General features: G+C 35.5%; 1 protein-coding gene across 1 annotated transcript in view; it reads right to left on the bottom strand.

Moving 5' to 3' along the window:
• Window positions 1–1,894: 1,894 nt before the first annotated feature.
• The window catches only part of LUZP2 (leucine zipper protein 2), a 404,324-nt gene continuing 385,569 nt past the window's right edge, over window positions 1,895–20,649 (bottom strand). Inside the window, exons 8-9 of the mRNA XM_044681277.1 lie at window positions 2,935–3,012; window positions 1,895–1,999 (exon numbers count right to left, since the gene is read on the bottom strand). Of these exons, the coding sequence (XP_044537212.1) occupies window positions 1,895–1,999; window positions 2,935–3,012 (183 nt within the window). The remainder of the gene's footprint in view (window positions 2,000–2,934; window positions 3,013–20,649) is intronic.

The raw sequence follows: 20,649 nt of genomic DNA, 5'->3' as shown, positions 1-20,649 counted from the left end.
AATGTCCACAACATGCCAATATACTTCATCAAGTCAATCAAAATGGCATTAGTAATCTAGATTTTTTTTCTTTTTTGGCTACATAAAGCCATCCATCTGTAAAAAAATATTTTCTAAGACTTGACATGCTCTAGGTCAAGCTCTGGAATTATTCCTTTAGAGCCAGAGGAAAATTAATAATAAATGCTTAGACCAGATAGGAGATGGGAACTCTTTCTAATATCATAGATCTCATCCTCTCCATGACTTCATAGCTTGGTCTGAGGCACACAGTGTTTCAGTGACTTGACCTCATAGGATATATTAGAACTGGAATTTAAACATGTCATCCTGACTCCAAGCCCAGGACTGTATTCTCTAAGCTACACTACCTCTCAGTATTTGTTGGTTGTTCTTCCTATTTGAAGAGGACCAACCTCTCATATTTTGGTGGTGTTCCATTATTTCAGTTGTATCTGACTCTTTTTACTCCATTTGGGTTTTCTTGGGAAAGACACTGGAATGATTTGCCATTTTCTTCTCAAGCCCAATTTTCAGATGAGGAAACTGAAAAAGAATTAAGTGACTTGTCATGAATAGCATAACTAGTTTCTGAAGTCAGATTTGAACTTCAGGTCAGTCCCGTGTGTTCAATGGAGATATAGATTTGCTGGAGGTGGGAAGTTCCCTTTTGTTAAAATGGCCATAAAAACAATGATCGTGAGAAAGCTTAAAATGGAACTCACACTTAACTGTACAATTGGAGAAATTATGCTGGAGATAAAACTCATTGATCTAATGAACAAAAAATAATCTTTTGCTTCACTTTAGGCTTAGATATTCCAAATTTCATATTGCACTCAAAACCCTATAAAGGTAATGAATTTTTCTCTGAAATATTATTGTCCTCAATAATATTTCATAGCTTCCATATACTGTATCTTGTATCTTCATCCGAAATTCCCTAGTCCAGTGTTGGCAAACCTAGGGCACATATGCCACAAAGGGCACGCAGAGCCCTCTCTGTGGACATGCCTGTAGTCACTTGCCAGAGATTGTTAGTAGAAAGCCAAAGGGACTCAGGGTGAAGCTGTTCCCCTCTCCCTTTTCATGCATTTGAAGACATTCCTCACTTCAACCACCCCTCTGTGGAGCAGTCCAATGAGCACTCTTCCTCCCTCCCCTGTCTGGGGCTAGGCAGGGGTTGGGGTGTGGGGCACGGCACTCAGTCTCTTGGGTTTAGGGGTAGGATCTGGGACTCCATCTCTAAGAGGTTCATCATCGCTGCCCTAGTCGATTAATTCTCACTTGTTTCCTGTTCTTTGTTGACTCAAAAAGTTCTGGTATAAATATTTGCACCCCTAGATGTTGCGCCCTTTCCTATTATGCTCACCTAAAACTCCATCCCATTAGAGTGCTTCATCAAGATGGCAGACATTCAGGCCCTGGACTTTGCTCTGTAGGTAGAAAGATATAGATTGTATCTGCTAGGCTGGTTCTAACACTGGTACTAATGAAGAGAGTGTTCTTTATTTTCATGATGCCTTCAAAGGTTGTCCCAGAAAAGTATAAATATGGAAAAGAATCAGGCAACAAAACAAGCTTTAAAATGGTGTTAGTGTACAAAACTGACTATTTTATAATAAGCAAGTTACTGATCCAGACAGCATAATGTCTTAAAAAACTGGACTCGATTACAAAAGCATTTCTGTGAATATCGATTTCAAATAGATTATTGCTAAAGGATAATAAATGGCATGTTGGATTTTGGAAATTCCGTCAGCTACTTTACAAACATACAGAAAATAGTGGAAAAGATGCATGCTCTAGAAACTTAGTACTTTTGTCATGCCTTTGGACTAAAAATAATGTGAAGACACTAGCAAATGGCATTTGCAACACAGCTTCCTGAAGCCTACAGTGTCTTTTCTTCTGTATTTATGATGCCTTTTGAAGTCTTCTGGTTTTTCTCGTCTGATTTTGGGGCCTCCAGCTTAGTCTGAGGAGAAGTATACAGCTTCTGTCAAGCAACACAAAAAGGGAGAATTAGTCTTCTGAGATAAATACCATTTCAAAAGCAAACATATGGGTGATGACTAAAATTTGGCATGAAAAATGCATTGGCTACACAGGGATGCAGCATATAAACTACAAGGAAAAGCTATGTTTGATTATAAATCAGTTTCTAAAGCTTGGTAGTGCAACTTGTAATACAATGCACACAAAATATGAAGAAGGTTCTTGCCAGAATTCTTCTGATTATAACTTAAAGTCAAATAAAATAGCTCAGGTCCACGTGCAATGATGAGGCACTGAGCACTATTGTACGATTCCAGATTTCCCTGGTCCTTCAAATACTGCTGCCTGCCCTCCCCCTTTCATTAGAGCCTAAACTGCTTCAGGGTCAGAATTGTTTGATTTTCTTCACACTAACGTGTATTCTCCTGCTTGTACACAGTAGTTCCTTAAGAGACATTTGTTGAAATGAAATGGTGACAGGCACAATGATTATCTCAGTCTTATGTGATATCTGTGAGTGTTCTAAATCTACGAAGAATAAACGTATTTTTTATTCCCAGTGCCTGGCACAAAGTAGTTGTTAAGGAATGTTTGTTGATTAAATACTTTTTAACTGAAATCAATTTAGTTAAATGGTTGATAAGGGTAATGACTTTTTGATAAAACTATTCCGGAACTGAGCCCATCCCATTTGCTTCCATTCAGGATAGCATAGTTTTGTTTCTGTTTTTTTTTTTTTTTTGTTTTGTTTTGTTTTTTTTTTTAAAAAGGGGTTGGTTAGCACTTAGGCAGCCCCAAAGTGACCTTGCTGAAAATTAGACTGAAGAGTTATCAAATACTTATGCTTGAGTGTCAAAATAAATACAGAAAGAAAGAGCAGAACTGAGCCACTTGAGATTGAGAAATGTTTTCAATTCTGCTTAAAGACAAGAATACCTGCAAGACGGGATCCAGTTCTGTGGTCTTGTTGTTCATGTTAGTAGAGTTGTGATTCGGTGCACAGATCTTGCCTCCCTGTAAATATAACCATTGAGAAGATGTCATGAGAGTCATCGGAAGAGAGCAGGGCTGAAGGAATGAACTCCCCGAGCTGTTTAGATCCTGAGAAAGTTCCAGTAGCCTTTCCTGGAAAGGGCAAACCCCAGTCACAAACAGCACAGATAATCATCACTAATGGGAAAGGATTCAGACAAAGAGATTACACGGTGGGTTTAAATATTGATCATGATATTCGGCTGCTGTAAAAGAGGGCAGTGCAAGGAGAAAGTAATTCTAAGTGAGGAATAACAAGCAAAAGCATGGAAACCCTGGGGTGCTTGTCATATAGTCCCAGAGAATGGAATAACAAAATGTATTCTGCACTGTCATCTCTCTTCTCCTTCTGCTCTTCTCCCTTCTTTAAATATACTATATATTATATATATATACATAAATGTATATACTAATAAATCTAAACTATAGTATAGAGAGAACACAGTTTCTGTATATATGAAATTATATATGCTATTCTATTTCTCATTTATTTGTGTATATAATGTATATTTACATAATCTCATATTCTGTTCTTTCTCCCATTCTATGTGTACATTTGATATATATTATTGATACATTATATATTATGTTGTCTCCATAGTATATTATATATAATACCCCCTCTTTCTCTCTTATTATATTAATATACATATATATACATACATATGGAGACCAAGAAAGTAAGAGAATATATATTTATATATACATATGCATTCATATCCTTTTACCTTTATGGATCATAAAATCATGACCACAATTTTCAAAGGACCCTATAGATCATCTTATTTAAATTTCTCATTTTACAGAGGAAGAAACTGACCCTTAGAGAGTATGATTAAGTGACTTGACCTTGTTGGTACTTATTTGTATATATGTGTGAGTGTAAAGAACAGCCAAAAGCCCAATGTGATGATCTATCTAATGCAAACTAGTAATAGATTTTAAAAATCATCAACTACTTTACAAAAATGTCCTTCTTTGTGAAAATAGGAACTTTGAAAACTAAGCCACAATCATTGAGTAATCAGGGCAAATAAGTTTTATTTATTAAACATCATTGCTCATAGTAATGAAATACTTTGCAACCCAAGAAATCATTCTAAATGAGATATTCAAACACTTTTCACCCATTTCTTGTATCACACTCTTTAGAGCAATAAAACAATCTAATCTAGGATATTGTAATACCCTACATGGGTATGAAATTTAGGTTTGTTGCTCTCCCCTCCTTCTTCCTTGGTCCTGATCATTCTGTCAGTGACTATCAAGATAAGAATCTGAATCCATTAGTCAACTGTCTGAACTGGAGCAATTCATTTTTCTGGGTCAATTCCCCTATTGTAACATGATGGGATTAGGTCAGATGACACCTAAGATTCTATCAACTCTAAAATCCCAGGACCAAATAATGTGATGAGATCCAGAAGCAGAGTAGTGAAATATTCTGAGCCTTAAATATTGAGTAAGTAGACAAGAGTATATGAAGAGAGAGAAAAAGAGAGAGAGAGAGAAAGAGAGAGAGAGATGGATAGATAAATAGATGGATAGCAAGATAGAAAGATGGATAGGGAGATATATAGATAGATATAGATGGATAGAGAGATAGAGTTAGAGATGGATAGATAGATAAAAAGATGGATAGTGAAACAGATGGATAGATAGATAGATGAAGAGAGAAAAATGGATAGATAGAAATAGAAGGGTAGAGAGATAAATAGACAGATGGATAGAGAGAGAGCTTCACACATATACACATATAAAATAAAACCTCCATGCATGACAATTTCAAACTACTTCATGGGCTCCTTGAACCCACCCACATAGGAAAAGAAGCCCCTATATTTTAGGCAGCTGAAAGTTCATTGATCAGCCACAATTTATGATAAAAATGCTTTCCTTTTGGTAGACCTAATCTATTTCTTCTTTTCTTTTTATCCTTAGTAAAGAAACACACATATTCATCCATGCACACAACCACACACACACACACACACACACACACACACACACACACACAAATAAATTAATAAAATAAGCTCTCCACATAATGGCTATTTTCATTAGATAAAGATCTCTTCATCATTACAATATTTTGCCTCCTTACAGTTTCTTGTAAGGATTTGCCTGTAACTTTCTTTTTTATTTATCATTAGCCTCCTCAGTAAAACAAGTGGGTTGGATTAAATGATATTTACTGTCCCTTTGGGCATGATCCTTAAACTTGCTCTTATGGGCTCTCATGTTTTCTGCACTTGTCCCTTAATCTCTTTCATAGTTTGCCCTTTGCTAGAGTTCTATCATATCACTGCCCCTAGAATAATGCCTTAAACATAGTAGTTTCTGACTGTTATTTAACATGAATTGCATTGAAAAATCATCTTGTTAATTAAATTTCAACATTAATAAAGAAAAAATAAAGCCCCCCAAATAGCCTCCTTCCTCTTACTATGCAGCATGGTAAAAACCTAAAAATCTCTTTTCTCTTTCAGGAAAAGGTTTAATGAGATAGCATTCATAAAGGCCTTTGAGCTTCTCCGGAAGGCAATGCTAGATAAGGCCAAAGTAATTATAACTTGTAAGCATCTTGTCTTAATAAGCATCTTATCAACCTTGTAGCCATTGTTGGAGCAAAGTTTCCCTTTGTATGAAAACAATGGACCTGTGAAATTTGTATTCTTTATTACATACTTTATAAAGTCCCAGATGGGAGAATATTCCAGCATTCTAAGGAAGACTCAGTGAAAAAATGACCCTTGAAAATGTCCTAGGAAATTGTGCAAGCTGAGGTGGGGCGGCTTCGAACATGCCCCCAGAGGGACCGGGCAGAGATGCTGTTCTCTTGGGCAGAGAGAGAAGCTCTGCTCTATCACTGTGATTCTTCTGGACAGAATTACTTCTCTGGACAATTAACTCCTAACCCACTGGGGTGGGGACCAAGCACAGACAGAATACATTTGCTGATTTTGTTTGTAGGGGAGACTGGGGAGACATGAGGGGCACATCAGAACTGCTCTGTTCTGACTGCTAAAAACTCTAAGTTATTGCTGGCTTCACTCCTCATCCAAATGAAAACAGAGCTTTGTAGCTAGTTTGACATAGAACAAAATGGGAGGAGGATTAGAGGAAGAGAGCAAGAGAGAGGAAGATGAAGGAGGAGAGAGAAGGTTAGAGTATGGGGGGAGACGTAAAGAGAGAGAGGGAACACATACTGTGTGGGAATGGGGATACAGATGTATAAATCATATAATTATATTCTTTTATCTCAATAATTTTCTCAATGGATAAGTATTGTGAAAATTATAAATATAGACAAGTGAATGAATATGCATATTAGTTATATACTATAAATGTATACTTTGTTTAGACATTTTTCAATTGTGTCTGTCCAACTCTTCATGGGAAGAATGAGGTGGGAACTAAAGAACACATCAAGCTGATGGCATCAAAGACAAGAAAGTCTTTTTTTGTCTTTCATTTTTGTTTTTAATTTTAATACCATTATTTAATATACCAGATAACAGGAAGTACAATTATAGTAAGAAACTGGCTGGCTGAAACTTGAAAAGAAGGGAGAAGATTGTTTATATAAAACTCCAAATCCCAGAAACCATGAAAGAGAACAGCTGTGTCATGACAGTAGCAATATTGAAGTATGTGTCATAAAACCTCAAGAAAAATATCACATTGAATTTGGTTAATAAACAAAATAAAATTGATACTGTAACTAAATATTAGGAACAACTTTATGGGCATTGGGCTTTTATTGGAATTTATTGGAATAGCACTCATAATCAGAATATAGTAATAACAAATGCATGTTTTGATTAGTAGACATGGATCTTACAAAGTGGGAGATGAAGTTATGTGACTGGATTAAAATACATGGTATAATTAAAAGAGAATAATGTAGCAGAAATACTGCTGGAAAGATCTCCAAATTCCACATCTTGCATTGATTGTTTCTTGGTATTTGCTAAAGGAATCTTTCTTCTGCCTCTTTCTAATCAACAATTTTATCACTTAGGTCAGTGATTCCCAAAGTGGGCGCCACCGCCCCCTAGTGGGTGCTGCAGCGATCCAGGGAGGTGGTGATGGCCACAGGTGCATTTATCTTTCCTATTAATTGCTATTAAAATAAAAAAAAATAATTTCCAGGGGGCTAAGTAATATTTTTTTCTGGAAAGGGGGAAGTAGGCCAAAAAAGTTTGGGAACCACTGACTTAGGTCAAAGGAAAAACCTCTGATTTCTTTAGTTCTGGGAACTCCTTTAACTGTTAAAACTTAAGGAGTTATCTAAGGTGCATAAAGATAAAGTCATTTGCCCACAGAAACAGAGAAAATAGATCTTCTTCACTCTCATTTGTAAAAGACCACTTCTCAAAAGCTTTCCATATTTTCATCCTCAAGTACAATTATTCAGCATTTCCTCAAAACATCCTCTTTTCTACTTTTTTGTCTTAATTTATCTTATTCTTCTGACTAAAAATGTTCTTCTTCTTCTTCAGTCCACTAGGTTATTTGCCACTGACCACGCAGGCTAGATAAATTCTGGCAAATTCATCATCAAGTTAGATGAAGGATGATGAATAGATACCACTGGCTAAACAATATTAGCTGTCATTCATCTTCTGCGTCATTGAAAACACTGTGGCCCACATCAATGCAACCACGGATGCCTAAAGCACTGACATAAAATCTTGGGCTACTCTGTCAACTCATGTAGTGTGTGTGTGTGTGTGTGTGTGTGTGTGTGTGTGTGTGTGTGTATCTAATAGTATCAAAAATGTTGTGTTTTCCTTGTGACAAAATTGTACCAGAGCTCTTCAACAATAAAGGTCTCCACTAATTGTTATGGGAAGAAAATGTTGGGAAGAATTTTCATGAGCATTTCTCCTTATTTTTGTTTGTTATTTTGGCTATTATGAACCAAAACAATTTTTTCTGGTTTCAGAATATTAGAGATGTCTGCCATACAACAATAGTCATAAAAAATTTACTACCAAAAGGGTTTACAGAAACAGAAGAAAACCTGGAAGAGGGGAGAATGATATCTGGACCATAGCCAAGTCTCTTGAGTTTTGCTTAATTATATTAGGAAACAATTCATTTAAATTATATTTGTTAAGTTGTTAAAAGGAACTTCCTCTAATTTCAAATACTATTTCCTCATTCTGATAAGAGGTCAGAGGATTACAGATTCATAGTGCAGGATAATCCTCGAGTTTCTTCAAGACTGCAGATTTAGCCCAAGCTCTCTCAGGTTTTAATAGGAAAGATTAAAACAATTACAAATTTAAAACAGGAATATCTAGAAGCTATTTAAGCATGGAATAGGTGGTGCATTGGATAAAGGCACTGACTGGTAATAAGAAAGATCTATGTAGGTCTTCATGATTTGAAATCTAGACTCAGGCACATATTAGGTGTGTGACTTTGAGTAAGTCATTTAATCCCTGGCTGTCTCAGTTTCTTCATCTGCAAAACGGGGATAATAATATCACCTACCTCCCAGGGTTGTGGTGTAAATAAAATAATATCTTTTAAATACATTGGCATGAATTAAACTATTATATAATTGCCCATTATAAAAATGGCAATAATCATGGTGATCGGTGAATGAGGAAGACGATGTCCAACTTCCTTTTACAAGTGGGAAAATTTGGACTTCTTGAAGTTGAATGACTTGGCTAACGTCACACAGGTGATAAGCAGTGGAAGAAGGATTTGAACTTGGGTCTTTTGACTTCAAGTGTTAAAATCTGTTTATTTCACCCTATTCCCTTCTTTGAGTGCTCATTAAGTAATGGACCATAGATCTATAATCTGAGGGCCAATCTGTACAAAACTGAAGACACTGGTGACAACAGTTGAAGAGAGGTTATGATTACTACTTTGCTGGGGAAACTTAGATTAATGGCTTACTAAAGGGAGAATGGATTGCTCTGATGAGTGGTACTGAGACAAGGACTCCCAATGAGAAATACAGTATCTTTTGAAGTAGTTAGAAAGAATCACAAAAGGAGAAGTTCATAATCATCAAGGTGAAAGGAAAATTCAGGGGCTAGCTAGGTCATATTATATCTAAGTACTTCCTATAATATAGAAGAAATTGAGTATTCAGCCTTAATTAGATTTTAATGAGGGAGAATTGACTTCCAAGAGAGCCCATTACACTTATGGAAATTTTAAGCTATAATGAATTTTTTATACTTATCTTAAAACAATTATTGTTTTTTATTATCTTTAAATCTTCTTTTTGTCCATACTAAACATTCCTAAGGAATCCCATAGTTTTATTTTTGTTGGTTTTTTTTTAAACCCTTAACTTCTATGTATTGGCTCATAGGTGGAAGAGTGGTAAGGGTGGGTAATGGGGTTCAAGTGACTTGCCCAGGGTCACACAGCTGAGAAGTGTCTGAGGCCAGATTTGAACCTAGGACCTCCTGTCTCTAGGCCTGACTCTCAATCCACTGAGCTACCTAGCTGGCCCCATTTTTTTTTAATGCCTCCCATAGTTTTTAAGCTAGTATGATGTTGATGAAATTTAGAGATATTCTGTCTGCATTTGTGTCTAGATATTTTTCTGATTATTAACATCTTCCCTGACATGTGACATTCAGTACTCAATATAAAATCTTGAAATAATCTAAGGAGGAAAAAGTACAGCGAGATTACTTCATTTCAAATTTTGGATATTTCATGTCTTTTAAGGAATTCCAATTCCATATTATCTTGTTTGTAATTGTGTGAGGGAAGTGAAATCAAATGAGAGTATATATAATTTCAAAACTTAAAGAAAAACATAAATACTACTTATTTTTTGCCTCTATTGTTGCTATTCTTTGTTTTCTAGGATATCACCAAAGGGAAGTATGACCTTAAAAATAGATGAGTATTATGGCGATAAAGAATGATATAACTAATTGGTAGCCATCTCATGAGAGATCGGTAACCACATAATGACAAGCAAATTCAAGGAAATCTAAGAGAGTTCAAAAGCATGTCATGAAATCACATGGAGCAGACTTATAGGATAACAAGAATAAAGGAAGTATACAATGAGAGGATAGATATATCCAGATTGATGAGATGACACATAGCAAATTATAAAAACATCTATATTTTTGGCCCATGATGAACTTGTTATTGATTAACATCTCCAGATCTTTTTTAGCTAAATATTTGTCTAATCATGCTGTCTTTTATGGTACTTATTGTAATATGCAGAAATGGGTAGCCATTTCTCTCTGGGTGCAAGTTAACAGTTGCCACTTTAGAACACAGAACCTGGCAGAGCACGCAGGGTGTGTGCCAGGGTCACAGTTAAGGACAGGGTATAAAAGGGCATCCACAAACCCCTGAGGACTGCACTTCTCTCTCATCTGGAGGGTTAGGGAGGTGTTTCTGAGCCCCTTGGGTGGTTTGGGAGTTTTGGTTAAGCAGGCAGAGATAAACTCCATTGCTAGCTAAATTCAATACTTCATTGGCATAGCCAAGAACCTTCTATTCAATTCTGTGTCAAAGCTACCATCAAGAACAGCAGCATGTGACCCAGGGGCCAGACAGCCTCTGGGGTCAGCTACAAAGCAATAGCGTTGGGAAGTGCCCTCAAGGCTTTCTCATACTCTGCACCTAGGGAACATCAACTGGTGTTTCAAGATTTATTTAACATCAAGTACTTAGGCAAGATCTTTAGGGTTTCCCTTCACCCACCTTCCTACTCCTTTACCTACTCTCAGTTTGGTTTTAAATAAACCCTGTTTAAACCTAAGCCTAAATGTTCTTGAAGCCATTGCTTACCTTACCAACAACAATTAGTCATTAGCAGTCAGGTCTGGTTAACATCCTTAGCTGGCCTAGCCTTTCCAAGCCAGGTTTATCCATCACCAATTTAAGGTTTCAGGAAGTCACAGTCTACTTCCTGGAAACATTTCAAAGTGCCAGGCTGGATTGGTTCTAAGGCCCAGGGGCTTTGGCAGAGAATATTGGGCTTAAAGGAGATCTATCCCTGCTTGAGTGGGAACTAATCCAAACTCACTTTCAGCCGTGGTTTGGGTCTCTCACCCTATTCATAGTCCATCATCAGCATCTGCCTAGGCCCCTTGGATGCTCATAACATTATGAAGTTCATTTCATTTTGAACTTGAGTAAGACTTGAATTTTTCATGATTAATTTTAATCTTTTTCACTTTGCCCCACTGTCCTAACATGCGTGTTAATATCTTTCTGGATTTTGACCTCTATACAACATGTTTTGATAAGTCTTTTTCAGCTGTATCATCTGCAAATGTAAGTGTAGTTTTAAAATGTTGTGGCCTGGGAAACTGCAACCCCTCCAGTCCCAGAGGCCCCTCCTTCCTACTTCCTGCTGGGGGAGGGACCATACCCCTTACTTCCTAGTGTGGGATTGGTCTTGAATTGGATCAGTCCTGTGCTGGGAGGGGCCACGCCTCCCCTACTTACAGGCACAGGATTGGTCTATATAAAGACCAATCCTGTGCCTAGATTCAAAATCTGAGCCAAGCTAGTCAGTTTCAGGCTGCTGGAACTCGGGTTTTCTTTCAACTAAAATTTTACAGTTTTAAAAAGAAAGAGCTTTTATTTTAATCATTTCATAAGGTATTCCATCCATGCCTTTATCTAAACTATTTAAAAAAATAGTGTTTAAGAAACAAAGGGCTAGATTGCCTGGTGACTCTGCTAGAAGTTCCTTTCTTTATTGATATCAAATCATTCCTGACTTCTTTTTGGATCTAGCCAGTTTACCAGTTCTGAAACTACTTGACTCAGTTGTCTATGATTTTCATAATAATCATGAAAAGCTTTTGAAAATTTGCAAAAAAAAAAAAACATAAAAAACCACAAAACAACCCCAAACATTTAAACCAACAGTATCAACACCACTCCTGTCATAAAAAGCATACAAACCGTCAAAAATGGAAATGACTTAACCTGGCATGAGCTGTTCTAAATCACTATTTCCTTTTCTAGATGTTTCTGACTAACACTTTTAGTAATGTCTTAAAAGTGTGCCAACATTAAGATCACATTATGTGGTCTTTAGTGGAAAATTTATCTAATCTCTTACCTAAAAATGTGACAGATTGGTGGAAAACTGGAAATGGAGTCAGAAAGTACTGAATTCAAATTCAGTCTCAGATACTTGCTGGCTGCATAAACCTGGGCAAGTCATGACCACAGTTTGCCTCTACTGTTTTCTTTAAAAAAACAAACAAAAAATATCTACATAACAATGTTACTGTAAGAACTAAAGTGTTTAGAAAGGAGTCTTGCACATAGAAGGTATTATATGAATGTTTATATCCTTTTCCTTTTATTTAACTATTAGGATAATATTTTTTTCTTCTTTCCTATGATATATCTATTCATTATTTCAAATATTACTTATCGTTTCTCCACAAGTTCTTTTCTATCTTAGCATGTACTTTAAATGATAAATATTTATTAAGAGCTGACTAAGTGCCAGGCATGGTGCTAAGTGCTGGGATACAAAAAGAGGCAAAAAATAGTCATTCTGATCAATGAGCTGAAACCTAATCTACTTTTTGCATCTAGTTGCTCAAAGGTAGCTAGAATTCTTTCTTCTTATTGTGCTAAATCTGTAGGAAAGTGAATCTTTTTTAGTCAATTTTATTCTCTATTTGTCAGGCTAGTGAACACAACTTTCCTTAATAAAAAAGGCAGAAGTAAAATGAGATGAAGGCAGTCTCACTCTTTTCATTATCTGTTATCAGCACCAGCCTATTTATACAAACATGTGTTCATATTGTGCTATCACATTTTAGAAGGAACATTGATAAATCAGAATATTCTCAGCAGAGGGCCATTAGACTGGCAAGATGATCTATAAAAGACAAATAGATGTACTAGACTTGGAGAAAGCAAAAGTTTTGAGGAAAGTGATATATTTTCAAATATTTGAAATGTTGATGAGGACAAAATGAGCTTATTCCCTCTTGCTTCATCCATTAGTCAGAATAACAACGAAAAAAAGAAATTGTGAGGAGGCTGATTATAGTTTGATATGAAAATATTTAGAATTATGTGCAAATAAAATAGAGTGCCTTGTGAATTTATGACTTCCTTGTCATTGGAGGTATTCAAGTTAGGCAGATAAAAGGTAGTGTAAACAGGTAAATTGTTGGGGAAGAAAGAATGGGGAAAATATTAAGTAACTAACTATGGGCTAGGGCTAGGTCCTGTGCTAAATGCTTTACCAATATTTTCTTGTTTGTTCCTCATAGCAACACTAAGAAGAAAGTGCTATTATTACCCTCATTCTACAGATGAAAAAACTAAAGTTAGCTTATTTTCTCAGGGTCACATAGCTAGAAAGTGTTTTCTATGTTTAAACTCCAGTCTTCTAGTTCTATATCCAGAGCACTATGTACTATGCCAGCCAGATGGGTCAATATAGAATAGGTGTTAGGATTAGAAGATCTTAAATATCCTTCAAATTATAAAATTCTTATATCTTAAGTTATTTTTAAAAATAGGTTGATTTGAAAAAACCCACTACATATCTTAGATAGGGAAAAAAAAATCAAAGCCTAAGCCAAAGGAAATTTGATGAAAAAAAATGGGTCATAGATGGACAATGAATAGAAGAATTTGCATCATTTGCAATAAATATCCTCAATGAATAATTTTTGTGATTTTTGTTGTATCCTTGAGCTGAAAGAAATGACTCGATATTATGGTTGGCCTTATTGATCAAATTTAATTGACAGTGAATGCTGTAAGTGAAAGGTTCTAAATTGGGCCTAGGAACCATTTCCCTCAGACAGGATCCAAACAAGAAACAAAATTCCAAAGAAGAATAAATATTAAATTTTTATACATTTTTTTCTATAGGCAGACACACATACAATTCAAAATACACGTGAACGCCACAAGCTTTTTCATTTCCTACCAATTAAAACCTCCAAATTATTCAGAGTTTGCACGGGTACATATAAAGTTTTGTATTTTTTCAGGCTTCTTTATTAGCTATCAACATATTACTTTTAAGAAAGACAAAAAATTCATGATAATCATGGCACAGACAATAGAACCAACAGAAGGCATGTGCATGTACCTTCCTTAGATTGGTAAAGGTAATTGGTAAAATAATGTAGCACAACTTGGTAGCTCACAGGATATCATGGCCAGTGGCATCAAATGAAATACAGTAAGTCTTTCTAAATTCCTCATTATGAGTAAAATAGTATAGTGTTAATAAACATTTATTACATGCATCTCATGTTCCAGGCACTGTGCTATAAGCACTGCGTTTCAAAGGGCAGGCATTCTTTTAGTGCTCTTTGGGCATAGTTCCAAACTGCCATCCAGAATGGTTGGATCAATTCACAACTCCACCAGCAATGCATTAATGTCCCAATTTTGCCACATCCCCTCCAGCATTCATTACTCTCCCTTGCTGTCATTTTAGCCAATCTGCTAGGTGTGAGGTGATACCTCAGAGTTGTTTTGATTTGCATTTCTATAATCTAGAGATTTAGAACACTTTCTCATATGCTTATTGATAGTTTTGATTTCTTTATCTGAAAATTGCCTATTCATGTCCCTTGCCCATTTATCAAGTGGAAAATGGCTTGATTTTTTTTGTACAATTTATTTAGGTCCTTGTATATTTGAACAATTAGACCTTTGTCAGAGTTTTTTGTTATAAAGATTTTTTCCCAGTTTGTTGTTTCCTTACTGATTTTGGTTGCTTTATTTTTGTTTGTACAAAAACTTTTTAATTTAACATAATCAAAATCATTTATTTTACATTTTGTAATTTTTTTCTAACTCTTGCTTGGTTTTAAAATCTTTCCTTTCCCAGAGATCTGACAAGTATACTATTCTGTGTTTGCTTAATTTTCTTATAGTTTCCTTCATTATATTCAAGTCATTCACCCACTCTGAATTTATCTTGGTGTGGTGTGTGAGATGTTGATCTAAACCTAATCTCTCCCATATTGTTTTCCAATTTTCCCAACAGTTTTTGTCAAATGATGGATTTTGGTCCCAAAAGTTGGGCTCTTTGGGTTAATAATAGACTGTCTTGCTGACGTCACTTATCCCAAGTCTGTTCCACTGATCCTCATTCCTGTCTCTTCGCCAGTACCATATTGTTTTGATAAATCCTGCTTTATAGTACAGATTGATATCTGGTACTGCTAGGCCACCTTCCATCATGGTTTGTTTTTTTCATTATTTCCCTTGATATTCTTGATCTTTTGTTCTTCCAAATTCCCTTTTTTTAAAATTTTTGTTCTACCAAATTCCTTTTATGACACAACTATGGTACTGATTCCAAAGCCAGGCAGACCAAAAACAGAGAAAGAAAACTACAGACCAATTTCCCTAATGAACATAGATACAAAAATTTTAAATAGAATACTAGCAAAATGACTCCAGCAAGTGATCATGAGGGATATTCATCATGACCAGGTGGGATTTATACCAGGAATGCAAGATGTTTCAACTGTAGGAGAATCGTCTACATAATTGACCATATCAACAAACTAACAAACAAAAATCACATGATTATCTAAATAAATGCTGAAAAAGCTTTTGAAAAAATACAACACCCATTCCTATTGAAAACACTAGAAAGTAAAGGAATAGAAGGACTTTTCCTAAAAATAATAAACAATATATATATAAAACCATCAACAAGCATCATCTGCAATAGGGATAAATTAGAAGCCTTCCCAATAAGATCAGGTGTGAAACAAGGATGCCGATTATCACCTCTATTATTTAACATTGTACTAGAAACACTAGCAGTAGCAGTTAGAGAAGAAAAAGAAATTGAAGGTATTAAAATAGGCAATGAGGAGACTAAGCTATCACTCTTTGCAGATGATATGATGGTATATTTTAAAAATTGTAGAGAATCAACTAAAAAGCTAGTGGAAATAATCAACAACTTTAGCAAAGTTGTAGGATACAAAATAAATGCACATTAATCATCAGCATTTCTATATATTTCCAACACATCACAGCAGCAAGAGGTAGAAAAAGAAACACCATTTAGAATCACCCTAGACAGTATAAAATACTTAGGAATCTATCTACCAAACAAACACAGGAATTATATGAACACAACTACAAAACAGTTTCCAAACAATTAAAACTAGATCTAAACAACTGGAAAAACATTGATTGATCATTGGTAGGATGAGCTAACATAATAAAAATGACCATTCTACCCAAATTAATTTACTTATTTAGTGTCATACCTATCAAACTACCAACAAACTTTTTTACAGAATTAGAAGGTGGGATTTTGGAAGAGACTTGGAGGAAGTCAGAGGGGCTAAGAGGCATTGACAAGAAGGAAAACAATTCAGGTGTGGAAGACAGCTAGTGAAAATACCTGTATTACAGATTTGGAGTGTCTTGTTTGGAGGCTAGTTGGAGCAGGAAATTCTGAACCAGGCAGGTATCTTTGCAAAGAAAACCCAAAATTAGGTCCCTGAGAGTCAAACACAATTGAAAAATGACTGAACAACAAAGGCAAGGAGGCTATTGGCAATGTACAAAAAAGTCTTTGTGTGTGTTAGGCATAAGAGAATTGGAAATTTGGAAGAGGAATGAATGGTTGTGAATATCAAAGAGACCATTTCATATTTTATTACAGAGGTGGCATGGAAACTCTAAGTTTTCCTGAATAAAGATGGTCAGACATGCAATCTACAAAGCTTACTTTGAAGGAAGTATGGAGAATGGATGGGAGAGGGAAGTCTTTTTTCACAGGGATGCCAATGATCACTTTACTGCAATAGTCCAGGTATCAGGTGATGAGGGTCTGCATCAGGGTATTGGTAGTATAAAGAAAGTCTTAGTTGATTCTAGAAAATATAAGAATTTAAGGAGTTTGAACTGGAAAGGACTAAAAAAATCTTCTCTATCAGAGGTCATTAACCTAGGTTCTGAGAACTTTGAAAATATTGTTTTATAACTATTTCCATGGAAGTAGTTTTCTTTGTAATATTTCATATTTTATTCATTTTGTGTAATGAATAAAATATGAAATATATATGTATAATGAATAAAATATGAATATGTGTATATGCACACACATACATATATATATGTATATATATATATATATATATACACATACACACATATTTAATACTGAGAGGTCCAAAAGGTGCCAACACAGATGGATAACCAATTAAAGGGTAAATTATAGGGGAGATACAGCAACCTAAACACATTCACCCAAGAATCCTGTTCTAGGGCAAGTCTTTCATTATGTATATTATAAAAGCAAAGTTCCAAGAGGAAGAATGATTTCTCCTAAGTCACATAGTTACTAAGCGTCAGAATCAGAATGTGAATCCAGGTCCTGTGATTCCAAATTTAGAACTCTGTATATTTTAGTTGTCTTCACTTTTTGACCCTGGCTCACATTTCCTATCCTGGAAGAAGCAAAAAAAGGTTAAGTGATAAATACTGGCATATTTATCATTTATCCAAGATTATATACTCCTCCTGGCTATGGCTACATCTTTCTAAAATTTCAGTGCTATTGTTAATGTATCTCTGCTTAAAAAAATAAAATCTCTTGGGATTGAGATTCAATTAAAGTTAGGTTTTTGTGATTAGATTCACAAAATAAGTTTAAAAATCTAAACTCAGATATTTCATAGAGATAAAGAGTCAGCTGATATACCCACTGACATATATGTAAATATATAAATAGATACATAAATTTAACATTACATACTTTTTTCTTTAAAATAATCCGAGAAAAAACCCCTTTCCCAAATAGTAGTTCATTCCCACTAAGCTTGATATATTCCATGTATCCTCCAAATGGCTTTGCTAGATCTTATTTGCCCTTTCTTTCAGCACAAAGATGGTGTTTAACCCCAAAAAAGAATTTGATTTCATCACTCTTAATGATTCTGGATCAAAAGATATTGAATGGTGAAGCCTTGGGTGTTTTCCAGTTGTTGAAGTTACTTAGGACTGGACGCTGGCCTAGAAGCAGGGGAACCAAACCTGTACCCCTACTTCTGACTTATACTGGCTGTGTGTGACCTGTGCCAAATTATTTGATTTCTAAGTGCTCTTTGGGATTCTATAAGGCTATAACTTGCAAAGAAAGTGTCCATCTCCACTGGTACAAGGAATTTAATTAACTAAGGTCTCTCCAATATCAGTGAAATACATCAAGCCAGTCTCTATCTTGACATATTTTTTTTAGTTTATGTGCAATACTGACATGTAGACCAAATATACTGCCAGGTGAGAAGAGACATTTCAGGAATGATTTGAGATGAGGAGAATAATATACTCATTTGGCATATAGTTAGAGAATTAAGTGGGCATGTAGAATCCAATATACTAATTCTATAGTCATGGGGCAGCTGAGTGGCACAGTGGACAGAGTACTGGGCCTGGAGTCAAGAAGATTGGACTTCAAATCCAACACTTATTAGCTATGTGACCCTGGACAAATCACAACCCTGTTTGCAGTAGTTTCCTCATCTGTAAAATGAGCTGGAGAAAGAAATGGCAAGATACTGCATTATTTTTGCCAAGAAAACCCCAAATGTGGTCAACAAGCATCAGATGTGACTAAAACAACTGAACAACAACAAAATAAAATCATAGCACTTTGGAGCTAGAAGAAGCTTTAGAAATCATCTAATTAAACCCTTCATTTAACAAAGGAGAAAAATCTGGTCCAGAGAGGGAAAATAATTTGGCCAAGGTCTCATACCTAGTTTAGATGCAGAACCAAGACAAGAAGACAATGTCTTTATGTGAAAAAATAGCATATTTTACTCACTTATGGTAATACATTCTGTGATGTTCGCCGATGTGTTATTATAGGACTTTGTAGGTAATGCACAGACTTATCTCAGATTTTCTAGCAAAGAAAACTATTAGAATATCATGTCTCAGTAAAAATGGGAACAGTTTTTACTTTTTTTGGCTTAAGCCACTTGGGTCAATTCAATTACATAATCAATTTAAAGTCTTATTACATACAAAGTCTGACAAAAAAAATAGAAAAGAAATGGAAATAAGCTTGTTCATAAGGAATTTAGAGTTTAATGAAAGTGAGGATCTGATGTTAAGAGATAACTGATGTAAAGGTTAGTGAGATAAATACAAAGAAGTCCAGCCAAACTTCTTCAACACACTAGAGATGGAATAATCAGTTTAATTAGGGGTGAAGAGGCACAGAGCAGGGAAAGATTCATAAAGAAAGTGGCATTTGCCCTGAGTCCAAAAAGAATAGAAGATGCCAACAAATAGAAACAAGGGAGTACAAAGGAAGGACATTTGATATGTAAAATAGTACATAAAAAGGGCACTGAGATAATAATGGGGAATGGAGAATAGGCCTAAATGAGTAGAAGATGAGAAAAGATCATCTCATTTCAACAATACTGATAGTGCATACTTTCTATAACATATCACATAACGTATAGTTGGAAAGTCTTGGACCCCCTAAAACTATATTACCCAGAATGATTTTCTCTTTGTTTACATCAGTGATTCCCAAAGTGGGCACCATCGCCCCCTGGTGGGTGCTGCAGCAATCCAGGAGGGCGGTGATGGCCACAGGTGCTAATCTTTCCTATTAATTGCTATTAAAATTTTTTAAAAAATAATTTCCAGGGGGCTAAGTAATATTTTTTCTGGAAAGGGGGCGGTAGGCCAAAAAAGTTTGGTTTACATGCATCTTTATGTTCTTATTTATATAGTTCTGTAATCTCCTCCCTCTTTATCTCTTTTTTTTCCCACATACAGGCTGAGAAAGGTGGCATTTTACTCTAGCTTTTTTATGTTAGTTATTATTAGCAAATTCTTCTTACAATATAATACCTAGAATATTGGATATTAATTTTAAAACTAACAATAAATGGTCTTTTTGCTTTTGCTTGAAGACTTTGAAAACAGTGGGAACACATTATCTTCCAGGTCACCCAACTCCAATTTGTAATAACCATCAAGATAAGGAGATCCCTTCCTCCTTCCTGTAACAGCCAACTCAGGTTTTGTTTTGTTTTGTTTTGTTTTGTTTTTTCCCGGTCATTTCCATCCTTTGTTCTGAATTTCTTCATCCTTACATGGCTCAATTTTGAGGTCCTTCCCCAGCCTGGTAGCCTTCCCCAATGTTCTGTTGCTTATTAATGCCATTCCCAAAGTGGGGCACTGAGAACCGAATATACAGTCTGTCAAGTAACCACATTCAGGCCTCTTTATGGAACAGCACAGCCTCCTTTGGATTTCCAGATATTCTTCCATGTTTTGCCTTTACCTTCCTCATTCATAGGACTGCATTCCCAAGGCTGTGCCATCACTCAGAAGGCTGACATATTTTATAGGTACATTTCACTCAAGACACAGAACCAAACTTTGAACACACTTTATTGGTTATTCGTTGCAGGACATTATTTTAGCCTGGGCTCACAGCCTTTTGGTGAGAAAATTACCTTAAAGAAATCCAGTGGTTTCATTGTTCTCTCCATTTAAATAGTAGGGGTCAATCCTCTCCCCATTTAAGATAAAATTTCTATTAAAGGACACAGTGTCATCATGGTATAGTGGAGCAGAGTGTTGGTCTTAGAGTTAGAA

This window comes from Gracilinanus agilis, chromosome 6, assembly GCF_016433145.1.
Source record: "Gracilinanus agilis isolate LMUSP501 chromosome 6, AgileGrace, whole genome shotgun sequence".
NCBI classification, from domain to species: domain Eukaryota; kingdom Metazoa; phylum Chordata; class Mammalia; order Didelphimorphia; family Didelphidae; genus Gracilinanus; species Gracilinanus agilis.
This window is presented reverse-complemented; position numbering and strand designations above follow the sequence as displayed.